The 22,220-nt window shown below is 38.1% G+C and overlaps 1 protein-coding gene across 2 annotated transcripts in view; it reads left to right on the plus strand.

Moving 5' to 3' along the window:
* The window catches only part of LOC112055762 (zinc finger protein 629), an 81,120-nt gene that overhangs the window by 39,247 nt on the left and 19,653 nt on the right, over positions 1 to 22,220 (plus strand). For both annotated transcript variants that reach the window (XM_024095960.2, XM_024095959.2), the window contains exons 2-6: positions 12,787 to 12,947; positions 16,316 to 16,507; positions 17,747 to 18,389; positions 20,265 to 20,455; positions 21,936 to 22,022. In XM_024095960.2, coding sequence (XP_023951728.2) covers positions 12,807 to 12,947; positions 16,316 to 16,507; positions 17,747 to 18,389; positions 20,265 to 20,455; positions 21,936 to 22,022 — 1,254 coding nt within the window. In that variant the 5' untranslated portion in view covers positions 12,787 to 12,806. The remainder of the gene's footprint in view (positions 1 to 12,786; positions 12,948 to 16,315; positions 16,508 to 17,746; positions 18,390 to 20,264; positions 20,456 to 21,935; positions 22,023 to 22,220) is intronic.

A 22,220-nucleotide genomic window follows, 5' to 3' on the forward strand; every position in this document is an offset into this window, starting at 1 on the left:
CCAGTCTAAATTTTCAAGCATCTCGTAATAGTTCACCACAATCTCTCGGACCATAACTCTAGTGTACATACGCGTAGCATATATGCGTTTTGTGCTCACAATGTCCTCATCCTTAAACACGCTATGCACGCTAGCTAGATCTATTGTACAGATGAAGGTCGCTCACTGATACATGACTTTATAACTACACATACAGGCGTATAGATAACACATTACATATTCGTATAGACTCGTATATAGACAGAGATATATTGTTACCTTTAGAAGTGTGAAATAAAAACTTAATTTGATTAATCACTTGATTTTTAGATAACATGCGTATCTAATACGCATAGCCACGCATGTTAGACGTATAAAAAAAGGATCAGCTACGCTATTCTGTAATGATATTTTTATAACTCGCAAGTGCGAGTTTCGAATTCATCTCTCTCTGTTTAACACGATACTATAGAATGAGAAAGATAGCGGTGAATTTGAAACTCGCACTTGCGAGTTATACAAAACATCGTTAGAGAATAGCCGTGCTGAGTCATTCAGCGAGCGATGGAGCGAGCTATATACAGAATTTAGGAGAGCCTTAGAACCAAAGAAAGAAAAGAAAAGAAAAGAAAAGAAAGAAAAAACATTTATTCCGAAATTTGTGCCACACCTATCACTTTAACATTATTGTAGTGCCTGATACTCAGACCACTTAGGCAAAATCAAAAACCAAAAGTACTTAGTCTAAGTATCAGAACACCACTACCAATGTCATATTTGGTACAGCCTTGAAAAAGGATCCAGCTCAGCATTGTGCTTCACGTTTCAAGCGTTGTGCTGTGTTCCAAGCACATCGCTGCATGTTCCTAGCATTGTGCTGCATATTCCAAGCAAATGTTGCACATACAACGCTGATTTTCAGCTGATAACTTTGAACCACGGAAATGCGTTTTATCTCGCTTTGTGACTAAACATCATCATTGTCAGCCGATGGACGTCAACTGCTGGACATAGGTCTCTTGCATGGACTTCCAAACAAAAAGGTCTCGAGCCGCCAGCATCCAGCGGCTCCCTGCAACCCGCTTGATGTCTTCGGTCCACCTAGTGGGAGGTCGACCAAGACTGCGCTTTCCTAAAGACTAAACATAACTAAAACTAAACTAAAAGCAAAAACCTATCTAAAAATAATTGTTACTTGATATGATGATTAATAGGATGATGATTATTGTTATGATGATGAATATAAAGCTGCTGACATATCGGTAACTTTGGCTTTGCGGGAGGGAATTTGTTCCGAGGAACTTTGGGGTCAGAAGGTCTTCTGGAATGAAAGCGTTAGTTGGTCGGGCTTGTGGTGGACAGAGCATACGTATTAAGTAAAATAAATAAACTGATATATTCATCTAGCCCCAAAATAAGCATCCCTTGTATTAAGATAACTATTGAGTATGTATGTTTATAAACATATAAACATACGTAAATACTTACACTATACGTATACAAACCATCCAGGCACTGGAAACCATCTACGTTCATCTCACTAATATTCTCTAATTACGGGAATCGCACCCACATCTTTTTATACAGTAAGCATAGTTACTTACTGCACGAGCCGTCTACGAGTACCTACCTATATTATCTTTTTATCGAAGTCGGACTTATACCATGACCGCAAGACGCAATTTTTAAACAAATAAACAAACTCGCAAATATATAAATAGTATGGAATGATAACGACAAGTTAATAAATACTATCAAAATATACTTACTGTATAATATACAACGATATCTTATACCATAGACATGGCACTAGTGCGTCGAATGTAATAGGAACAAAGGCGCCTAATGGACTTAATTTCATTTAGTCGCATAGTAAACATAAACAACGAATGTTATTTAGACAGATATAGACATTATTTAGTTATCAAATGATAACTAAATAATGTCTATGTCGATTTGAGTGTTTAAGAAGTGTAAAAACAATATATACAAATAAAATATAATGTAAGTAAACACAAAATTGTCCATGTGTGCGCTTAGTGGAGTAGCGTAGTTCGGATCACTTTTTGTGGTGATTTTGTAGACACGTCATCATCATTTTCAACCCATATTCTGCTCACTGCTGAGCTCGAGTCTCCTCTCAGAATGAGAGAGGTTAGGCCAATTAGTCCACCATACTGGCCCAATGCGGATTGGCAGACTTCACACACGCAGAGAATTAAGAAAATTCTCTGGTATGCAGGTTTCCTCAGTGATTTTACTTCACCGTTTGAGACACGTGATATTTAATTTCTTAAAATGCACACAACTGAAAAGTTGGAGATGCCCCACACCGTATTCGAACCCACACCCTCTGGAAACGGACGCAGAGGTCATATCCACTGGGCTATCACGGCTCTTGTAGGGGCGTAACATATCTACGTTATCGTTGATATTATGTTATAAATATTTCAAAGTATGGGCCTCATAAGAAGGCTCAGAGTCACACAGCGGGCGATGGAACGAGCTATGTTAGGAGTATCTCTGCGTGATCGAATCAGAAATGAGGAGATCCGTAGAAGAACCAAAGTCACCGACATAGCTCAACGAGTTGCGAAGCTGAAGTGGCAATGGGCGGGCACATAGTGCGAAGAGCCGATGGACGTTGGGGTCCCAAAGTGCTGGAATGGCGACCCCGCACTAGTAAGCGCAGTGTTGGCCGACTCCCCACCAGGTGGACTGACGACATCAAGCGAGTCGCAGGGATTCGCTGGATGCAGGCGGCTCAGTATCGTGATGTTTGGAAGTCCCTACAAAAGGCCTATGTCCTGCAGTGGACGTCCATCGGCTGATATGATGATGATGATGATGATTTCAAAGTAGGTATTTATTCTGTATCAATCCATACAAAGATTAGGTGCAAAATGCAAATATGAGAAAAACTGTTGAGGTGAAATCCCACTCCAAGGTCAACGGTGATACCTAACAGGAAATGAGATATAATATCAACCATGGGTAAAATCATGGTAAAATCCTAATCAAATGGAGGTATTGCCATAATATTACCAACTTGGTAATCTTATGGTAAAGCCAGCAGTAATACCACTTAATATTATGATTTAATAATGCTAGTTATTCCGGATAACGTTCTGCCATATAAAATTTCATTCATAACGTTTTAAAAAAAAAGGGACTTTATAAATGGGGGACTAAGACATGGTTTTTCTCAAATAAATCCCGTTCCTGGAGCAATTCTGGGATAAAAAGCCTTTATGCTTGATAACCTTCTCTATGTTACAGTTAAAGCAAGAAACTAGCTTGGACAAACAGGCAGAGAGACAAAATTCCTGTTAACATTGTATTATAATGCTGTCCCATCTTAATCCTAGTGATCTTACTAATATTATTAAGAGGAAAGATTTGATTGTATGTTTGTTTGTTTGCATTGAAAAGGCTATTAAAGTACTGAACCGATTTGAAAAATTCTTTCACTGTTGGATGGCTACACTATCCCCGGATGCTGTAGGCTATATTTTATTCTCGTATTTCTATGGGAACGAGAACCACACGGGTGAAACCGCGCGGCGTCTGCTAGTAGATAATGTCATGGATGTTTGTTTTTATAAAATGTTAAGTATTTACGTTTTTACTATTTTTTATAAAGATTACAAATGTAGGCCTAATAGAAAATTATATTTTGATAATTTTAATATAGTTAAACATTATCATTATCAGCCTTCCTATACAAAATAACACCTTCCTTAATATACAATAACCCATAAGTAACTAAATTATTAGGACTACCCAATAAAATAGACACTAAGGCCGTAGGTACAAAAATAGATCGTTCCGCGACCGCGGCCTTTCTGAAACGAGCGTGATGAGAGGTGTAGGCGCGGGCGCGCGGGGCGGGGCGCAGACGCGATGACATCACAGTGCAGCGCTGCGACCGCCAACTCTTGCGCAATCGCTCGCCCTTGATCTTGACTGCGTCGTACCCGCACGCGCTCGCACACATTTGTATTCTCGACTATATTTATCTTCCCGCATGTAGGTGCGAAACGGTATTCGAGGACATGCTAGAGGAAGTTAGCATTCGTTTATCTGTCTAGGTATTACTTACATAGAGCTAAGAGAGCTGAAACTACTGTATGTGACTTGCGGTACGCACGGCTTCAATGTGCTCGTGGCGTTCAAGCCGTCCACATCTCTTGTTGAGTAATTTATAGGTTACTTGGGATAGGCGGGGAGAGTGACTTGAGTGGAAAAGGGGAGTTTGTTAACAGTCAAAGGATCCTTTAACCCTACACACAACGTTCACAAGTGCGTGACTTCACTCAAGGTCATTCTCTGCCATTCTACGGTCTTATTTTGGTTACAGTTTGATTTGTTGTCCTGACTAATGTTGTGAATCATAACCTTTGTTCGACATTAGTTTTCTTATTTTTGTAATCACTTCTGAGTTTGCTAAAATATGTTTTCAAAACACCTAACTCCGAGTCTTCGATAGGTAGACATATCTATTTTTTTTAATAATAAGTATAAGCAAGCGCTTGGCTGCAACAATACCTATTGGTAAGCAAGTAAGCAATGATGTAATCTATGGTGGAACAAGCTTACCTAGAAAACGCCAAGTTACCTACACATTTTTATTCTCGATAATATTTAGGCTCCATATCTCCTCTCCATGATGGCCTAGCGGATATGGCCTCTGCCTTCGATTCGGAGGGCTTAGATTCGAATCTGGTCTGGGAATGCACCTTCAACTTTTAATAAATTAAATTGGTAATGTTTAATAAAAATTAGATCTTTTAGATCTTAAGCCTTGTAAAAATTCAAGATGGAAAATTTTGAATAATACGAAATAAAAAATATAAGTTAGTAACACTAGGGATTTTTTCAAAACTACTCAAATTAGTTATAGATTATTAGGTTTTGTATCTACCATTTCCGTTTTATCCATTAATTACGGGACACTCTGTATAATGGAATTAAACACAAAATTATTCTTGTGTGCGCTCAGTGGAGTAGCTTTTACATCTATAGTATAAAATATCATTGGGTCTACTATAAAATAAACTCTGACCCAATTATCGTTCAGTTATTTAAATTTCAAGAGTCATATTTAAAGTAATTTGAAATTTAATTAGACCTAGACCAATGGAATACCTGCGTACGAATAGTTAAATACGCAATACATTAAAATAGTCAAATTAAGAAACAATACAGGGTTAATTAAATGCAAACCAAAAAAAAAGAGAACTAGGTATGTCGGGAAGGCTGATTAGTTAGCACATTATGTATTAACTTTTTATTGGAATATATTATGGCCGCACGTTCTTAAGGTCAAGTGCGTATACATATATGTTAAGTATATGCACAAATGTATCAATAAAGAATAAAGTTAGTGTAAGATAGTGTACTTTGAAGTGATAATGTACTTTGGCGCGGAGTTTAATGCTGTTAGTATTATACTCCGCGCCACAAAAGATGTCCTGCGGCTAAAACTTGAACTATAATAAAAAATTTAATAAAAAAAATACAACCGACTTCAAAACCTAAAAACGTACCCACTATACTAAAAAGCGAAAAATTACATCATAATATGTTCTACCTGCTGATCAGTATGAAGGCGGTGCTAAGCCGGTGATGTAGGTATTAATTCAAGCCATGTGAGAATCTACTATATAAAAATAAGTCGGGTTTTCCATCCTGACGCTATAACTCCAGAACGCACGAACCGATTTCCACGGTTTTGCATTCGTTGGAAAGGTCTCGGGCTCCGTGAGGTTTATAGCAAAGAAAATTAGGGGTAGGGTAGAGGTAGGGTAGGGGTAGGGTAGGAGTAGGGTAGGGCTAGGGTAGGGGTAGGGTAGGGATAGGGTAGGGGTAGGGTAGGGTAGGGTAGGATAGGGGTAGGATAGGCAAGGGTAGGGTAGGGGTAGTGTATGATAGGGTAGAGATAGGGTAGGGTGGGGCTAGGGTAGGCTTAGTTAAAAGTTTACATCGACTTTCACGCGGACGAAGTCGCGGGCGTCCGCTAGTATCTTATAGATTTAGATTTTGCAGACAGTGTTGTTTCATGTGTTCCTGTCAGAAATGGCTTAAATTAAGACAACACCATCCTAATAACTATACAAATCATGCCCACATGATTTGTATATTATTAGCTTAAGTTCCTTGTTGTATTCCTTCTCAATAAAAAAAAAGAAGAACCAAAGTCACCGATATAGCTCAATGAGTCGCACAACTGAAGGGGCAAAGGGTGGCACATAGTTTGAAGAACCGATGGATGTTGGGGGTCCCTAGGTGAAAAGCGCAGTGTTGGTAAACTGGTCAACCCCCTATGATATCTAGCGATTTATAGGGGGCTGCATCTTCTTGAAAGAAAGAAAAATCTCAATACTTCATAGCCTCTTGGTTCAAGTACAGACTCGAACTGACAACCTAATGATCCGTTTCCCACATACGTCAAACACTGGACTAACGAAGCAGATGTTGGTAAAAATTCCAACTAAACAATATTACAGTTCATTACGCCTTACAAAAGCTTTTTTTTGTTGTTACATGACTAGCAGTAGCAATGTACGATGCACAAAGGTTTTCCATCGGCGCAAACATTTCGCATGCAAATCTAATACCAGTTCGTTATTAATCAGTTGTGCAGGAAATAGGCCTGCGCTGATAAGGAGCACACGCGCTTCGCAGCGATATACTGCTCTATGGCGAAATGCTTCGTATCCGTAATATGACGTAATCAAGTTAGCGCAATCACACACTGTTCTTGTGTCTAGCTGTCTATGGTTGTCAAAGTCAAAGTCGAAATTCATTTATTTCAATTAGGCTTAGTTTACAAGCACTTTTGAAAGGATAACCACTTGACTCCTAAATGGACGACCGGTCGCCCATCGTATCCGTTATATGACATGTAAAAAAATATAAAGTAAACTAAGGATAAGGATAATTTAATTTAATCTAATGGTGGTAATAATAGTCGAAAACATAAAAGTAAAGTTACGAGGGTTCCAAAGGCGCCTTGGTCCGAGAAGAGCCCACAACAAACTCAGCCAAGGTTCTTTTTTTGTTTACCACCATTTTACAAACTTATTTAAAACTAAGCACACAGTCGTATATTACAGTTTAACACCAAGCTTTTTTATCATTAATATAATCATTAACACTATAATAAGCCTTTCCCAAAAGCTTGCGTTTAATAAACACTTTGAACTTTTTGAGAGCCATTCCAGTAGCTTCATGTGGTCTTTTATAAAACTTCACGTTGACCACTTACACTCAATTTTATTGACAATATTTTAGACAACATACTTGGCAATATTATTGACAATATGGAGGGATAATGTAGGTAATGATTCTTAACTCCAATTCATCAGTGGAATTCGGTATTCGTATTTTGCATACTAAATACTTGCAGCGGAGTATTTATGTAGGCAGTTTAATACTGTTACTATCGCGTTAACGTAAACGCGAATTTCAAAGAAATTGAAACAGCGCCATCTAGTGGCACTACTGCACAACTGTTTCAATTCCATATAAATTCGCGTTTACGTTAACGCGATAGTAACAGTATGTAAATACTGAAATCTCCCAACTAGGCACAAAGATCGGATACATTTAAAATAAAATATTATTATCATTAGCCTATTTTCAACGTCACTACAGGCTTATCTTCTAAATATATCTACATTTAAAAGCGAAATGTCATCCATCAAAATCTCGACAACCACATGCAGTAGAAAATTAATATTTGGTAGGGAGGTAGGGAGGAACTAGAGGGCCGGATTAAGGAGTTCTAAGGGCGGCCGAAGTAGCGGGTGTTCGCTAGTAGGTACTATGTACCTACTCGTATAGTGAGATGGGAAGTTGCAGCCTAAACTCAGCACGCTGCCATATTGCTGGTTAGCGGCTCTATAAATGTAACACAATCTGATAAAATTTCAAGACATCATGTTTTTCTAGCAACCCAAATTGGACGACCGTGCGAAAGGAACAACCTATCTATCTACTTTTGTCGTAACAGAATATAACGATAAAACCTTTATCATAAATTATTTCCGAATCGGATTACCCATGTTATATTGATAATCAAGATAACGCCTTAAGTTCTTTTTATTAGATAATAATAATTATGATATTATCGTCATTCGTCAGTCAGGTAGGGGGTCAATCAACACCGCGCATTCCGGTGCGGGATCGCGGAAACTTATAACACCCCAATTTTTGCGTCGGAGGTTAAAAATTATTGTCAATTTGTCATTTTTGTATTTTACTCAATGACAAGTTACCTCTTGACTGCGGTTTCACCTGATGGTAAGTCACAAGATGTAGATGCAGGAATAGGTATAGCTTGGCAACAAAAAATCCACCTTACTTCTCCGCACTGACGATTTCACACCCGCGCAGTCCTTCCCCCCGTCGCCCGCATATCATGGGAGTATCATCAATGAACTTGCCAGACTATACAAGTTTATTCTACCCATACCTCTGACGGTTTCTACGCGGCACAGCACCGGAACGCCATATCGCATGGCAGTAGGACTTTGTAAGGTGGTAACTAGCCACGGCCGAAGCCTACCACCAGATTAGACCTAAGCTAATTTAGAAAATACTAGCGGACACCCGCGTGGAATTCAGTTCTTCACAGATCCCGCGGGAACCATCGATGTTTCCGGGATGAAAAGTAGCCTATTTGTTAATCCAGAGTATAATCTATTTCCATTCCAAATTTCAGCCAAATCGCTTCAGTAGCCGCAGCGTAAAAGAGGAACAAACATACTTACACACTTACACACACACAAAATTTCGCCTTTATAATATTAGTGTAATAAATGCGTCGGAGAGATCGTCAATAATCATCATGTTTACTTGATATTCAATGAACTCTCTCCCGAAGTCAGTGTTTCCTAATTATTATAACCTGGGCATCTTTAAGATGAGAGTAAATAGGCATATTCTAGGCAAGAGCGTTCCACCTTAGGCCACATCTACACTTACCATGGTCAAGTGCGAGCCTATTCCATAAAAACATCATGTATTTTTCAGTATGTATTTAATGCTTGCATAAAATCTACGGTATGCTTTCGTCATAATACGAATACATAACAGTGATGAACTGCCTACATAATTTCTTAATTCATGTAATTATTCGTGAAATATGTAAACGATGCCGACAAAAGAATAATTTCACAGATTATCTGAATGTTCGGTTTGACGAGGTTTTACGTCAACCTGATGATTTTCACGATATTTTAGTCAATGGAACTACACTGAAATCTAGTTATCTAATTAAAATCTTCCTCCTCCGTGAGTCGTAATCCTCATGTGTGAGGGTCGTGACCACCTCCATCTCTAATCTTTGTCTTTAGGATGGTATTCCATTCTTTCCTATCTCCGGCTACGCGAAGAGCATCGCATTAAAATCTTAATTAATAGGTAAATGTTAGGTGAGCCTACGATGGTCATGCCTTCGTAATTTTAGAAAATATATTTGTACAGTAGGCCATGTAGGCATGTTTCGACAATGATGGCTTTGGGGGTTAGCAAGTTTCAAAGGCAAATTAAAAAATTAGAGGCTTTTCACGCCTTGCTCACGCATTCATAAACATTTCTAAGGCCATAGAAAATTGCTTGCCTTAATATTTAGGATGGACTTAAGAAAAAGTCCTAGCCAAAAAAAACTATTTCAATGCGGATGAATTTGCGAGCTAGCTTACTTATAAATACTAAGATAAAATTAGACGACGCATAATAAATACAGTGCTATCTCATTTCGTATATCTTTTTGTGTAAATTCCTAAAGACCTGACCTTGGCCATGGTCTGAATATAACAGCCTAATATTAAAGGTTACCGGTTTTTGCGGCGTTTTTATAGGCAAGAGGCAGTCTGTTTTGTTAATCAACCAACTAGTTGCACAACATCTATTTATATTACTTATTGTATAGGTATACCCCCTTCCTTCGGAGGGTGTGGGTTCGAATCCGGTCCGGGACATACACCTCCAACATTTCAGTTATTTGAGAAAATAAATATCACGTGTCTCAAACGGTGAAGGAAAAACATCGTGAGGAAACCTGCATACCAGAGAGTTTTCTTAATTCTCTGCGTGTGTGACGTCTGCCTATCTGCATTGGGCCAGCGTGGTGGACTATTGGCCTAACCCCTCTCATTCTGAGAGGTGACTCGAGCTTAGCAATGAGCCGAAAATGGGTTGATAACGATTGTAAGGGAGTCGGAGAGGGTATTTTTGGATTCACTTGAGCGCGAGAGGTGACCGTAAGGGGTAATACTTTGTATGATGAATACCTCCACCTCCTTCTCACTATTAAGATACGTTTAGGGCTTATCATAAAGAACATTAGAAATACTTAACCAGCACGTCAAATACCTGTGCTGGGCTAATTAATAACTATATCGTGTATATTTCGAAAACTCGACAATTTATTACCAAACGGAATGGGTTGAAATTAAATTTTTCACAAATCCCGGGTTATTCCAGGATAAAAAGTAACCTATAACTAAATAGATTAGTTCCTTAATCTCATAGAAACCAGCGTCTAAGTTTGGCGAAGAAAGTTTTTCATTTTATGAGTGTGCAACAAAATTGTACGCATATAATTATGCTGATTTTCAAGACGCTGAGAGCTTGCTCCACTTGGTAAGAAGTGACCTAAAAACTTGCTACAGTGTTACCTGAAGTTTTATGCTTAGAAGAAGACTTTGACTTTGATACAGGTTTATGTGTAGAATTGTAAATAGGAGATCGTGGTTTTGAATCCTATTAGGTCAACTTAGGAACTCAATTCTATGTCCGTATTTAATTTAGGTACCATATATCATCACGTATTGCATATCTCACTTGCCTCTTTCATTCTCATCAAACCATTCACACAAGTTCGTTGTCTTAGGACACTCTTTATTCTTCTTGATCTGGCCTTTATTGGAAATGGCCTTTCCCTTCCATTATCTCTCGCCTTATAAATCCTGTTTGTTAGTTGTTACATTCCTTTTTTTTCAACTTCTGTTATATAATATTGATATGTGGCGAGAGGGCAAATGCCTTTTATGGGACGCGACATGCGTAAGCACGTTTGCTCATATCCATCTTACCCGGACATCCCACGAAGCAGGGGCTGCTGCAGATTTTGCCGCTGCCAGGAAAATGAGCAAATACGCCCCACTATTGGACAGCTTCCACTTCGTGCCCGTATAGGTGGAGACTTCCGGTTGCTGGGACAGGGACGCGAGGGAGTTCTTGGTGGGCTTAGGTCGGCGCCTAAGGGACAGGGGCCACGATGTGCGCGCTGGCGAGTACCTGGCTTAAAGGTTGTCTCTTGCTATTCAAAAAGGCAATGCCGCCAGCCTAATAATAAATTGTACATGTTAGATATTTTAAATTGATATTGATATGTAAATATCAACTATTATTGTTCCGATAGTTGTTTCAGTCAATGGTCTTATAGCGAAAAGCTTCGACCAACACCTTAAGAAGCTTTCGCTTAACTGTTGGATCAAGAGTCGGATACAAAAGGCAGTGATTCTTGAGACGGCGCGTATTGTGAGGAGGTTCCTCACTCTGGAGCACTGACCACCGGTTGCTTGGACACTCAAATGTCCCGCAGCGGGAGGGTGAATTTTTTTTTTATAAATTTTTAATAATGTTTTGTATTTTATACTTATATTGTTAAAAATTAAAAAAAAAAGAAGTAATAAATAAATGAGAGACTGTAAATATTATTCAATATTTATTAATGAAAATATGTCAATGTTATGATACTTAATTTAAAACGAGCCTTCAGGAGGTGGTATTCATACAAGGAAGAATCATTTCTTTTATGAGGAACTCTACAAAACTTAGCTTAGCATATACCTAGAATATATTATTTTAAATAACAATAGATTTAGACGTAAGTACAAGAACGCATTTTCATGGTTAAATCTCAAGGTTAAAAGACGCATAATTTAAATGTAGGTATGTACTAGGAAGCCTAACATTTTAGATTTAGTGAAATACAAAATATGTAAAATGATTTTTATTTCAATTATTTAATTGTAATATCTGCATATAAAATTATAAAAGAAGTAGTTAAATAATGATTTGCATAGTCTCTATAGCTTCACAGTTAACAGAACAGATGAGAGAGATCCAGGGTTCGATCGTATCCTTACCTTTCCTTCCCCTTTTCCCTTTCTTTCACCTTTTTTACTTCTACGCAGTAATCTGCGTCCACACATAGTTGAAGTACTTTATCTTTTGGCTTTTCGTTCCCGATTGGCAGTGCGTATTATTGGAATAGCCAGCTTCCGTTTTCTCTACCACCAGCTACATGAGTATCTTTAGTCAAACATTAATTGGCACCTTCTAGACAAGGAAGTTCCACTACACGCTCGCTTGATATGGCTCTCAGGCTTGATTGCAACCAAGCCCTTGCTTAAATCATTAAAAAAACGTACAACATGGGTAAAGAATAGGCACCGTCTATGCATAGGCGTTCCACTATATAGGCTGCATCATTGCTTACCTTGATTGCAACCAAGTGCTGGCCTATCCTACTTCCTACTTTCTACTAATATTATTAACACGAAAGTTTGTATGAATGTTTGTTTGGATGGTGGTTTGGATGTTTGTTACTGAAATTTAAAACAAAGATAGATAATACCCTGTATTACACATAGGCTAATTTTCAGCCATGTTTCAAAATCCATGGTTAACGCGGGATTTGCTAAAAACTGAATTCCACGCGAACGAAACCGCGGGCATCCGCTAGAAGGTTATAAAATAATAATAATATTGGGATTATTTTGTTAACAGCGGCGGGAGCTAGCTCAGACATGGGAAGTGAGCACTATTGCCTGAGGTGGAACAATCATCAGAGCAACCTGCTCGGCGTATTCAGCCAACTGCTTCACGACGAGAGCTTGGTGGACGTCACGCTCGCCTGTTCCGAAGGTGCCTCCATCCGGGCTCATAAGGTAAAACGATAAACAAGTTATTAGTAGCAAGAGTGCTTCTTGATTAGGATTACCAACATTTCTTCAGAAAAATTAGTATTTTTATTAATTTTATTTATCATCTACCTGACAGCATGCAAGTGATAGCAGTGGATATGACTTCTCCCTTAGATTCTGAGGGCTTAGGGTTAGGTTCAAATCCGGTATGGGGCACATCCAACTTTACAGTTACGTATGTGCATTTTAAGAAATTAAATGTCATCTCAAACGGTGAAGGAAAAATATCGTGAGGAAACCTGCACACCTCAATACCTGATATATTTTTTTAATTTTCTACGTGTATGAAGTCTGCCAACCTGCACAAAAGGGATTTTTTTTTAATTTGTTGCGTGTGTGAAGTTTGCCAATCTGCATTGGGCCAGCGTGGTGGACTATTGGCCTAACCCCTCTCATTCTGAGAGGAGACTTGAGCTCAGCAGTGAGCAGATTATGGGTTGATAGTGATGATGATGATGATGAATGATGACCCATCAAACATTGTTTTGCCTTACAAATTATCGTCCGCTAGTTTCATAAATTCACGCGATCCAATGACTTTATTTTTAGATTCCCACATACATGTTAACGTTACGAGCTATATTTTCTCTGACTGCTTTGCGCGTATCCGCAAGTGTCATACTTTAACATAACTTCGTAGCAGTCATTACCACTAGTACTCGTAAATGTATTTCAGTTTTATGGACTCTAAAATATATTGCAGCATTCCATTTATAATATGAATAGTGACTAGTGTACACATGGGACTTTGTTCGGGTGTTACTCAGTTTAGTTTAGACTAGCGGACACTCGCGACATCGACCGGGTAATACTCTTGGCCATAGGCTTGTAAAGGGAGGAAGCGTTTATACATGGCGGGTGGGCCGTGCCCACCCTAGAATGGACCTGTGCCCACCCTATGATCCTGGGCTAACGATGTGATGGTAGTCTATTATTAGTATTATGATACTAATAATACAGCGAAAGCTGTAAAGAAGAATAATTTACCCCGTTTTGCCACATTTTTTTTTGATGCTCCACCTTGGAGTAACATGATTTTATATAGCTGAACCATCACGGATTTTCAATTCTATATTTTTCTGGCCTATAACTGCAAGGCGAGGTTTCTCTCTTGGAGAGGGGATTTGAACCGTCCACCCATCACTCTGCTCCAATGTGGGTAGGCGGGTTTAAGGTGATAATGATTGACTTTGCAACAATTACTATCAGGAGGTTAATGATGAACGTGCTTTGAGTCAGTAACTGCGTATTTTTTATCCCAGTGTGCCATTGAGAAACTTCTGCAGAAAAAGAACTCAATATTTCATAGCCTGAGGAATCGAAACTACGACCTCATGATTCCGAAGTTGCCCAGGCTTAGGCTAACTATAGGCCACGATACACTTTGTTTACACATAATTATAAAGGTTTTAAGGTAACATATTACAACAGAAATGTTACGTAAATCCACCCATGTTCATGGTTAATATTATTTGCCATGAGTCATCAGTCACAGAATGAATATGGGTGGAGGGGAAATCCGTTTGGTATTGATCACGTTACAATCATCTAGTAGAATTTCTGTAGCATCAACAAATATAAATATTTGTTAGCTAACTTCAATCAAGCCTCCACATAGCTCAAAGGTAAAGAGGCGGACTTTTCACCGAGAGGTCGTTGGGTTCGACCTGCGCCCGCTGGCTTATATTCTTTAAAATAAGTCTATTAAAAATAACCTACGTATGTACGGTAGCCGTTATAGCCCTGTGGATATGACCTCTGCCTTCGTTTTCGGAGGGTGTGGGTTGGGTCCGATTCCGGTCCGGGGCATGCACCTCCAACTTTTGAGTTGTGTGCATTTTAAGAAATTAAATATCACGTGCCCCAAACGAAACATGGAAAACATGGTGAGGAAACCTGCATACCAGAGAATTTTCTCTGAGTAAGTGAAGTCTGCCAATCCGCATTGGCAATCACAAGTTATGACTGCCGGTACCTACCTACTTACTTAAACAAAGAAGTATCAATTTACTCGGGTGGCATACGAAAGGTGACGTCGATTAAAAATAAATGAAATTGGAAAACTCAAATGTGAACACATTAGGCGAGTATCTGCTATAATCGTGGGAAAATTCTAGTAGGCCTCAGATGGCTAGTTTCCAGTAGGCCCCCGGCAGAGAATCTTCAGTAGGCCATGCTTGGTGAAAATCCACGCTACGCAACTGTAGTAGCCCAGAGTTGAAAAGTAGAATCATTACAGAATCAACCAATTATTATCCTAACGCCAGCTACAAACGATCCAGTTTACCGACCAGTTTGCAGCGCGTTTTAGGTATTTGGTAGTCAGTGATATGAATATCAATAACACAGCCATGAATGTGATTTATTTCTAAGCTCTTAAGACCGTGCTAAAGCAGTTTGTAGTGAGTCAAAACTCCGAATCCCCTCCTGTGTAAGTAGGTAGTATAAAATAATAGTAATATTTATTAAGAAAAGAGTTAAAAAAATTGTTATGAGATATTAGATGTTCTATTTTATGATGAGGATTTTTTTTAGTTTGGTTAGGAGCTCGGTCCAATAACGTTTCCCTTCCCAGTGCTCATTGACTTTGACTTCGCGTGTGGCTGAGCTATGTCCGTGACGTTGGTTCTTCTGCGGATCTCCTCATTTCTGATTCGATTGCGCAGCGAAACTTTAAGCATAGCACGCTTAATGATCATTGAGTGACTATGAGCCTTATGAAGCCCATAGTTAGCAACCAAGTCTCGGATCCGTAGGTCACTGGTAACGTGCATAGTTCAAAGAATTTTGTCTTCAGAGTAGGTATATCATTAATAACCCTTAAACGGCACACTGATGAGCACTAGTCTCCTCTCAGGGGTTTAGGTAATAGTCCGTCCACCACGTCCACTGCAGATTGGCAGACTTCACACACGTACCTATTAATTAAGAAAATTCTCAGGTATGCAGGCTTTTCCTTCACCGTTTATGATACGTGATATTTAATTTCTTAAACTTCACATAACTGAAAAGTTTGAAGTGCATGCCCCGGATTCGAACATCATCATCATATCAGCCGATGGAGGTCCACTGCCACACAGGACTTGCAGGGACTTCCAAGCATCATGATTCTGAGCCACCTGCATCCAGAGAATCCCTGCGACTCGCTTGATATCGTCAGTGGGGGTTCGACCAATACTGCGCTTTCTAGTATGAGGTCGCTATTCCAGCACCTTGGGAACCCAACGTTCATCAGCTCTTCGTACAATGTGCCCCGGTGCCCTGCCTATCCACTGGGCTATCAAGTGCGGTAGAGTAGGCACATTATTTATCTATATTTATTAACTTTCCAGGTAGTTCTATCGGCGTGCTCCTCATACTTCCGTTCATTGTTCGTGGACCACCCCTCGCGCCACCCCATCGTGATCCTCAAGGACGTAGGCTTGGAAGAGCTCAGAACTCTCGTCGACTTCATGTACAAAGGCGAGGTCAACGTGCAATACTGCCAACTGCCAGCTCTCCTTAAAACCGCTGAGAGCCTTCAGGTAAATCTATACTAATACTATCATCATCACCACCATCATCATCATCATCATCATATCAGCCGATGGACGTCCACTGCAGGACATAGGCCTTTTGTAGGGACTTCCAAAAAACACAATCCTGAGCCGCCTGCATCCAGCGAATTCCTGCTCTCGGCGACTCTCTTGATGTCGTCAGTCCACCTGGTGAGGGGTTGACCATTACTATAAAGAGGTAAAATTTGTGGTGTCGCAGGGGGTAATCATTGAATCTACTGATGCCATTTAAAATTATTTTACCACTAGAAAGCCACGTCATTTATGAAGCTTTATAACCCCGTATTCTTGCGGGAACGGGAACTATGTGGGTAAAATCGCGGGGCGTCGGCTTGTCTTGTCGGTTGGTACTTTAAACTATACTAGCTGATGCCTGTGGCTACGTCAGCGTGAGTTACCTACTGTTTTTTTAGTAATCCCGCTGTAATCATAGATTTTTCCGGGATATACCTAAAGTAAAATAAAACCATTGGCATGTTTTGGTCCAATTTATCTCTATACCAAATTTCATGCAATGGTACAATGGTTTAGCCGTGTAAAGATGCTAAACAACTTAATATTATGTGCTCTCAAACCAATAAATCAAAATGCACTTCCCTGCAACCGTCCTTTTCTCTGGATGAGGTTAAATCAGAACAAGACACTCAGAACAGAGAAAATTTTTCTCTGATAAATAGCACGCTTAACATGCGCGGAATCTCTTTTATCCAAGTTCTGTGCGGAATCTATTGCGGTTTCTAAGGACCTATCTTAGTCAAATGTTATCAGCTGTAAATTTTCCGTCGGTCCAGACTCCGAGTAAGCCATCATCTGTTTCAATTATTTTCAAATAATCAACTAGTTACATCGTAATAAACTTACCTCGGATTCTGTGTGATACCTAATATTCTTCATTTTACCAAATAACAGTAAATTATTTTTAATAAATTTTAAGACAGTCAAGTAAGTCTTTCGTAACTTTTACTACCTAAATAAATATTTTTTATATAGTTTTATAACAGTAGGTACCTACGTACCTAAATATTACCCACGCAATACCGCAATAACCTTCTTGGATATTTGTGCTATGCTCGTTATGAGCTGCCTCAATTAAATCACATAATAGTTCGCAGAATGTTATTAATGTAGGTATATTCTGTGAACTAGTCACATCTAAATTTAATATTATTGACGTAAATATTCAATATTTGTGTTACTTTTTCTTAGGTAAAAGGATTAGCTGAAATGACGACACTAAGTGCAGCCGGCATCGATGCGAGAAACGTTCCAGAACCTATGGAGGAATGCCAACAAGATATCAGAGAATGCACAGAAACGCACGAAAGGTTAGACATGCGGGAGTCTAGGGATAAGGAAGAACGAAGAGAAGGAAAGGATAGTAGAGAAATTCGTGAAAGGGACAAAGATACCAGGGACAGCCATAGAGAAGCTCGCGAAAACAGGGATCTAAGAGAACAAAGAGAATGGGATAGAGAACGTGAGAGAGAAACGCGTGACTTAATTAGAGACACTAGAGATACTCGTGATCCACGTGATCATAGAGAGTTGAGGGACCATAGAGAATCACGAGACGCAAAAGATAATAGAGAACCCCGTGATTTGCGAGAAATAAGGGATCCGCGAGATCATCGTGAATCACGTGATCCCAGAGAGGTGCCCGAAGCCTCCCCTCCCAGAATATCCCCCTTATTATCCGTGCGACGATTTAGGCCTGAAACATCAATTGAAACACCGACGCTGACGCATCCACCTATACCAAAAGATGAACCACCTGACGAGCCTATGCGGCCATCTTCACCAGAAGAAGATTCAGTATCAATTAGGTCGAATGGTGCGAATGAGAGCGTGGGTAAGTAACAGAAATTTAATTTTTATTGCTATTATTAATAATAACACATTTTTTTTTAATTCAGAAGATTACTAATGTAAAATATATCTTTGAGTTTAGTTTTACCCTTTCTTAGGCTCAAAAAAGCTAGAACATAGAGCCTTCCAGCCGCACCAGTATAGAAAAGAAACCTTTCATAGATGACATTGACATATTTTCTTTGTCACTCAGGTGTAGCATTGCCAGTTTGTTAGAAGTTCCCAAAACTCTTGGGAATCTTAGCTCAATTTTGGTGGTTTAGGAGTTATTGGTTTTAACCGTGGGATGCTTTTAACTCTGCATCCATGATCAACACGATTCCGCGACGCACGCTATTAGTTAAAACTGTGGGTAATTTAAAAAAATATATTCAATGAAATCTTGGTAATTTTCAAAATTAAAAAAAAATGTTAAATTATAAATACAAACAAAAACTGCATTAATTTTATTCTTTTGTTTTATGTCTTTATGTGGCCAATTAGGATATTCTATTTCCCAGCTTGAGGAATTTTGCTTCGATTTGTAGGGAATTAGGAAAATATGCATTGGCAATGATGCTTACTTCACTGTCAAAGAGTAAAGTCACTGTCACTGTCACATAAATTGCGAAGCGAATTCAAAATTTGTATTTTTTATTGTAAAGTTGTAAACAATGGCTATTTTTTGTGTTACTGTTAAAGTTTCGAGTTGTTTTAACTTCAAATTATTCATAAATTGCATTGATTGTACACTTTTATTATTCACATCTACTTTGATGTGTTTTACCATAACAATTTTCTTTATGAATCATAATTCAGCGATGGCTTTGTATGTTTTCTTTGAATTTATATTTGTAGCATTATAAACATAACTAGCGGATGCCTGTTACTTCGTCTGCGATAAAGTCCGTGCGAACATTGATTGTTCACACGGATTTTATCGCAGACTTTGCTTTGATCGTCATTCTCTTCTTTCTTGTAGAGTTCTTGTTTGTAGGTCTACAAAATAGGATTATCCCATTATGCATTGTTTCATTAAGTCTCGAAAGAATTAGGCAACATTTTCGATGAAAGTCTTTAGGGTGGCTTGATTTGTGCTCTTAACAATTACATATTATTGTCATATTTCAACCAATTTAATACAAAACTTTGGAAAACTATGTATGTACCTGCTCATAAACCTTCTTCATTCTCTGATATATAAGTCAAAATGCTTAATTAATAAAAATCAGTGCTACTTATATTTTAGACTTAGAGTAACTTTATAGATATGTATTTCTTTAAGTTATTTTAAAGTTTATGTGTAAGTTTTGCTTATGTAGGTACGCTATAAATATAACCGTTCTTTAATATGAATTAAAAATAATTTCATCAAAATCCAAAATTTACATAAAATGTTGAACATATATAAAAAATATACAGTAAAACATAGGACCTCCTTGAAAAATATTTTCATCTTCTTCAACACCTGCCATAGGGATGAATTTTTCGTATGTTTGGTTTCTTTCATATTTATGAATTGAAGGTTTGTGGGTTATTAGTCCACAGGAACCAAGTCCACTGAAAGAAAGAAAGAAATATCTCTATTGTTAGGTAGTGCCACAAATTACAATATTAAATTCTAAATATACAGCTTATAGCTAGAGTAATAAAAGAAGAACGCTCTGCAATATGTGGCATAACCTAGAAAAAGGCCCCAATTCAGCATTTTGCCACATACTTCCTATACAAAAAAAAGTATGCAGCACTGATTTTCAGTTAGGACCAAATTCAGGCGCCGCCACCTTGAGGCTTGCGAACAAACCTGGTCTTTGTAGTTAGAGTTTACCTTCTCCTAATGGGTTACTAGTGACTAAATTATGGTCATATCTTTTTTCAGGTATCAATATGACAATAAACAGCCATGGTGTCCTCGGGCCAAGGTATTCACCTGTGGAACAGCGGCTGAGTGTGCTGAACACACTACCTCACCCGGGCCTGCCGCATCCGTCACATAGCTCTCTGTCAAGTCCTAGGAATGAACCGATACCTGGCCCCTCTGGTTTGCCACCTGTCCAACAAGTACCTTTGGTGAGTAATACTATTTTTTTATTGAATATTGAATAGAGAAATAGACAAATGTCAACCATTAAATAAATAAATAAAACTAGCCTTTGTTCTCTGACTGCTGAATACATAATATGTTATACATAATACTGTTACTTAATTTATACACCAGAGCAGTCAGGTTGTCCCTTGACATAGGCCTCCTCCAGACTTTGCCACTCTACTTGGTCTCTAGCCTTTCCTTGCCATCCTTTCGGCAGGTCGTCCTCCCATCTTTTGTGTGGTTGTCCTTGCCTCCTTTTCGCATCTCTGGGGTTCCATGACCTCTTTGGACCATTTTTCATTTGAGTATCTGAGCGCAATATGTCCCGTCCAGCGCCACTTCAGCTTTTTTAGTTTATTAAAAATGTCAACCATTGTTAAATTGGAGGTAAATGTATTACTAATCCTTGTAAAGTTGCGGAAGCATTCAATACATACTGTGTAAAGTGGCTCATTAATTATGGATTTTATTCAACTAGAGATTTAGTACTCGTACCTGCACAGATTGTAATTTTTTACTTGTTCTAATTTTTATTTTTTGATTAATCATCTGCTATTGAATTCATTTTTTTTTTTATATTTTGTTAATAGTATTTGTAATATAAACTGTTGTATGCCAGAAATGGCTGAATACATTAGAATGTATGTGTTCTCAGCAAATAAATAAATAAATAAATAAAAAGATTCAACTAAAAATATTGCTATTTCTTTCATTGTGTTGGAGCCAAAGAGATGGGGTTGGGACTACTCCGCTGCTATTGGTTGATATATGATATTTTGTCTAACAAGATATATTGTTAGTCACACACATGCTAGGCGTACAGGAGATATCTACAATGTCCAGTTTTAAAATTTCTACTAGCCAAGTGTTTGTTTAAACTGAAATATTGGAAATTACCAATATTTCAGTTTCCACAGCAACTTAAGACTAATAATGATATCCAGCAAGACTGTTGTAAACAGCCCCTGAACTAATTAACAGAGCTAAATGTTCAAGAATATATGATCTATTTAATTATGCTTGTTGTAAGAATGAATAATTGAATAGTAAAAAAAACTATTTTTAACATATTTGTAAAAATAAATAAAAATTTTAAACTCTTCAATATCAGTAGAGAGTTCAACTGTCAAATATCAATAGAGAATGTACTGAACTTTACTTATAGATTAATTGAATATGCAATTTCAAAAAGGGCTCATGTCAGATATTCTCTACATCTCTCAAATATAAAATATCTATTAACATAATTATTTAGATTAATTAAAAAAATATATTTTAGTAATTTTCCATAGCTAATTAACACCAAAACTTTGGAAAAATAAGTAAGACAATAGTTACCTACTTTTAGAAAATACACACTGGTTTGGAATTGAATTTGTTTCTTTTTTAATTAATAAACATTATATTAGACATGTGTCCTTTTCAAAATTGCATATTCAATTGATATTTGTAACATTTCAGTCCCTAAAGAAAGAAGCAGACTGGGATAGGAACAATGAGGAGAAAGTTGGAGAGCCTTCCACAGAGTACAGACTCCAGCATGAATCGGTATGTATTTTTGATTTCTTTTTAAAATGTGGATGTGGTAGATTTGTAAATATATGTGATTCGATGTTGGCTTAGTAATAGAACAATTGGCATTTAATTTTAAGTGTTGCATGTTTAACAAGGCCAAAGACATGTTATATTTTATTATTTATATATTTTTTTCTTTGCATTAAATAAATGGTGGCTCTTATAAATTGT

This window comes from Bicyclus anynana, chromosome 12, assembly GCF_947172395.1.
Source record: "Bicyclus anynana chromosome 12, ilBicAnyn1.1, whole genome shotgun sequence".
Lineage (NCBI taxonomy): Eukaryota > Metazoa > Arthropoda > Insecta > Lepidoptera > Nymphalidae > Bicyclus > Bicyclus anynana.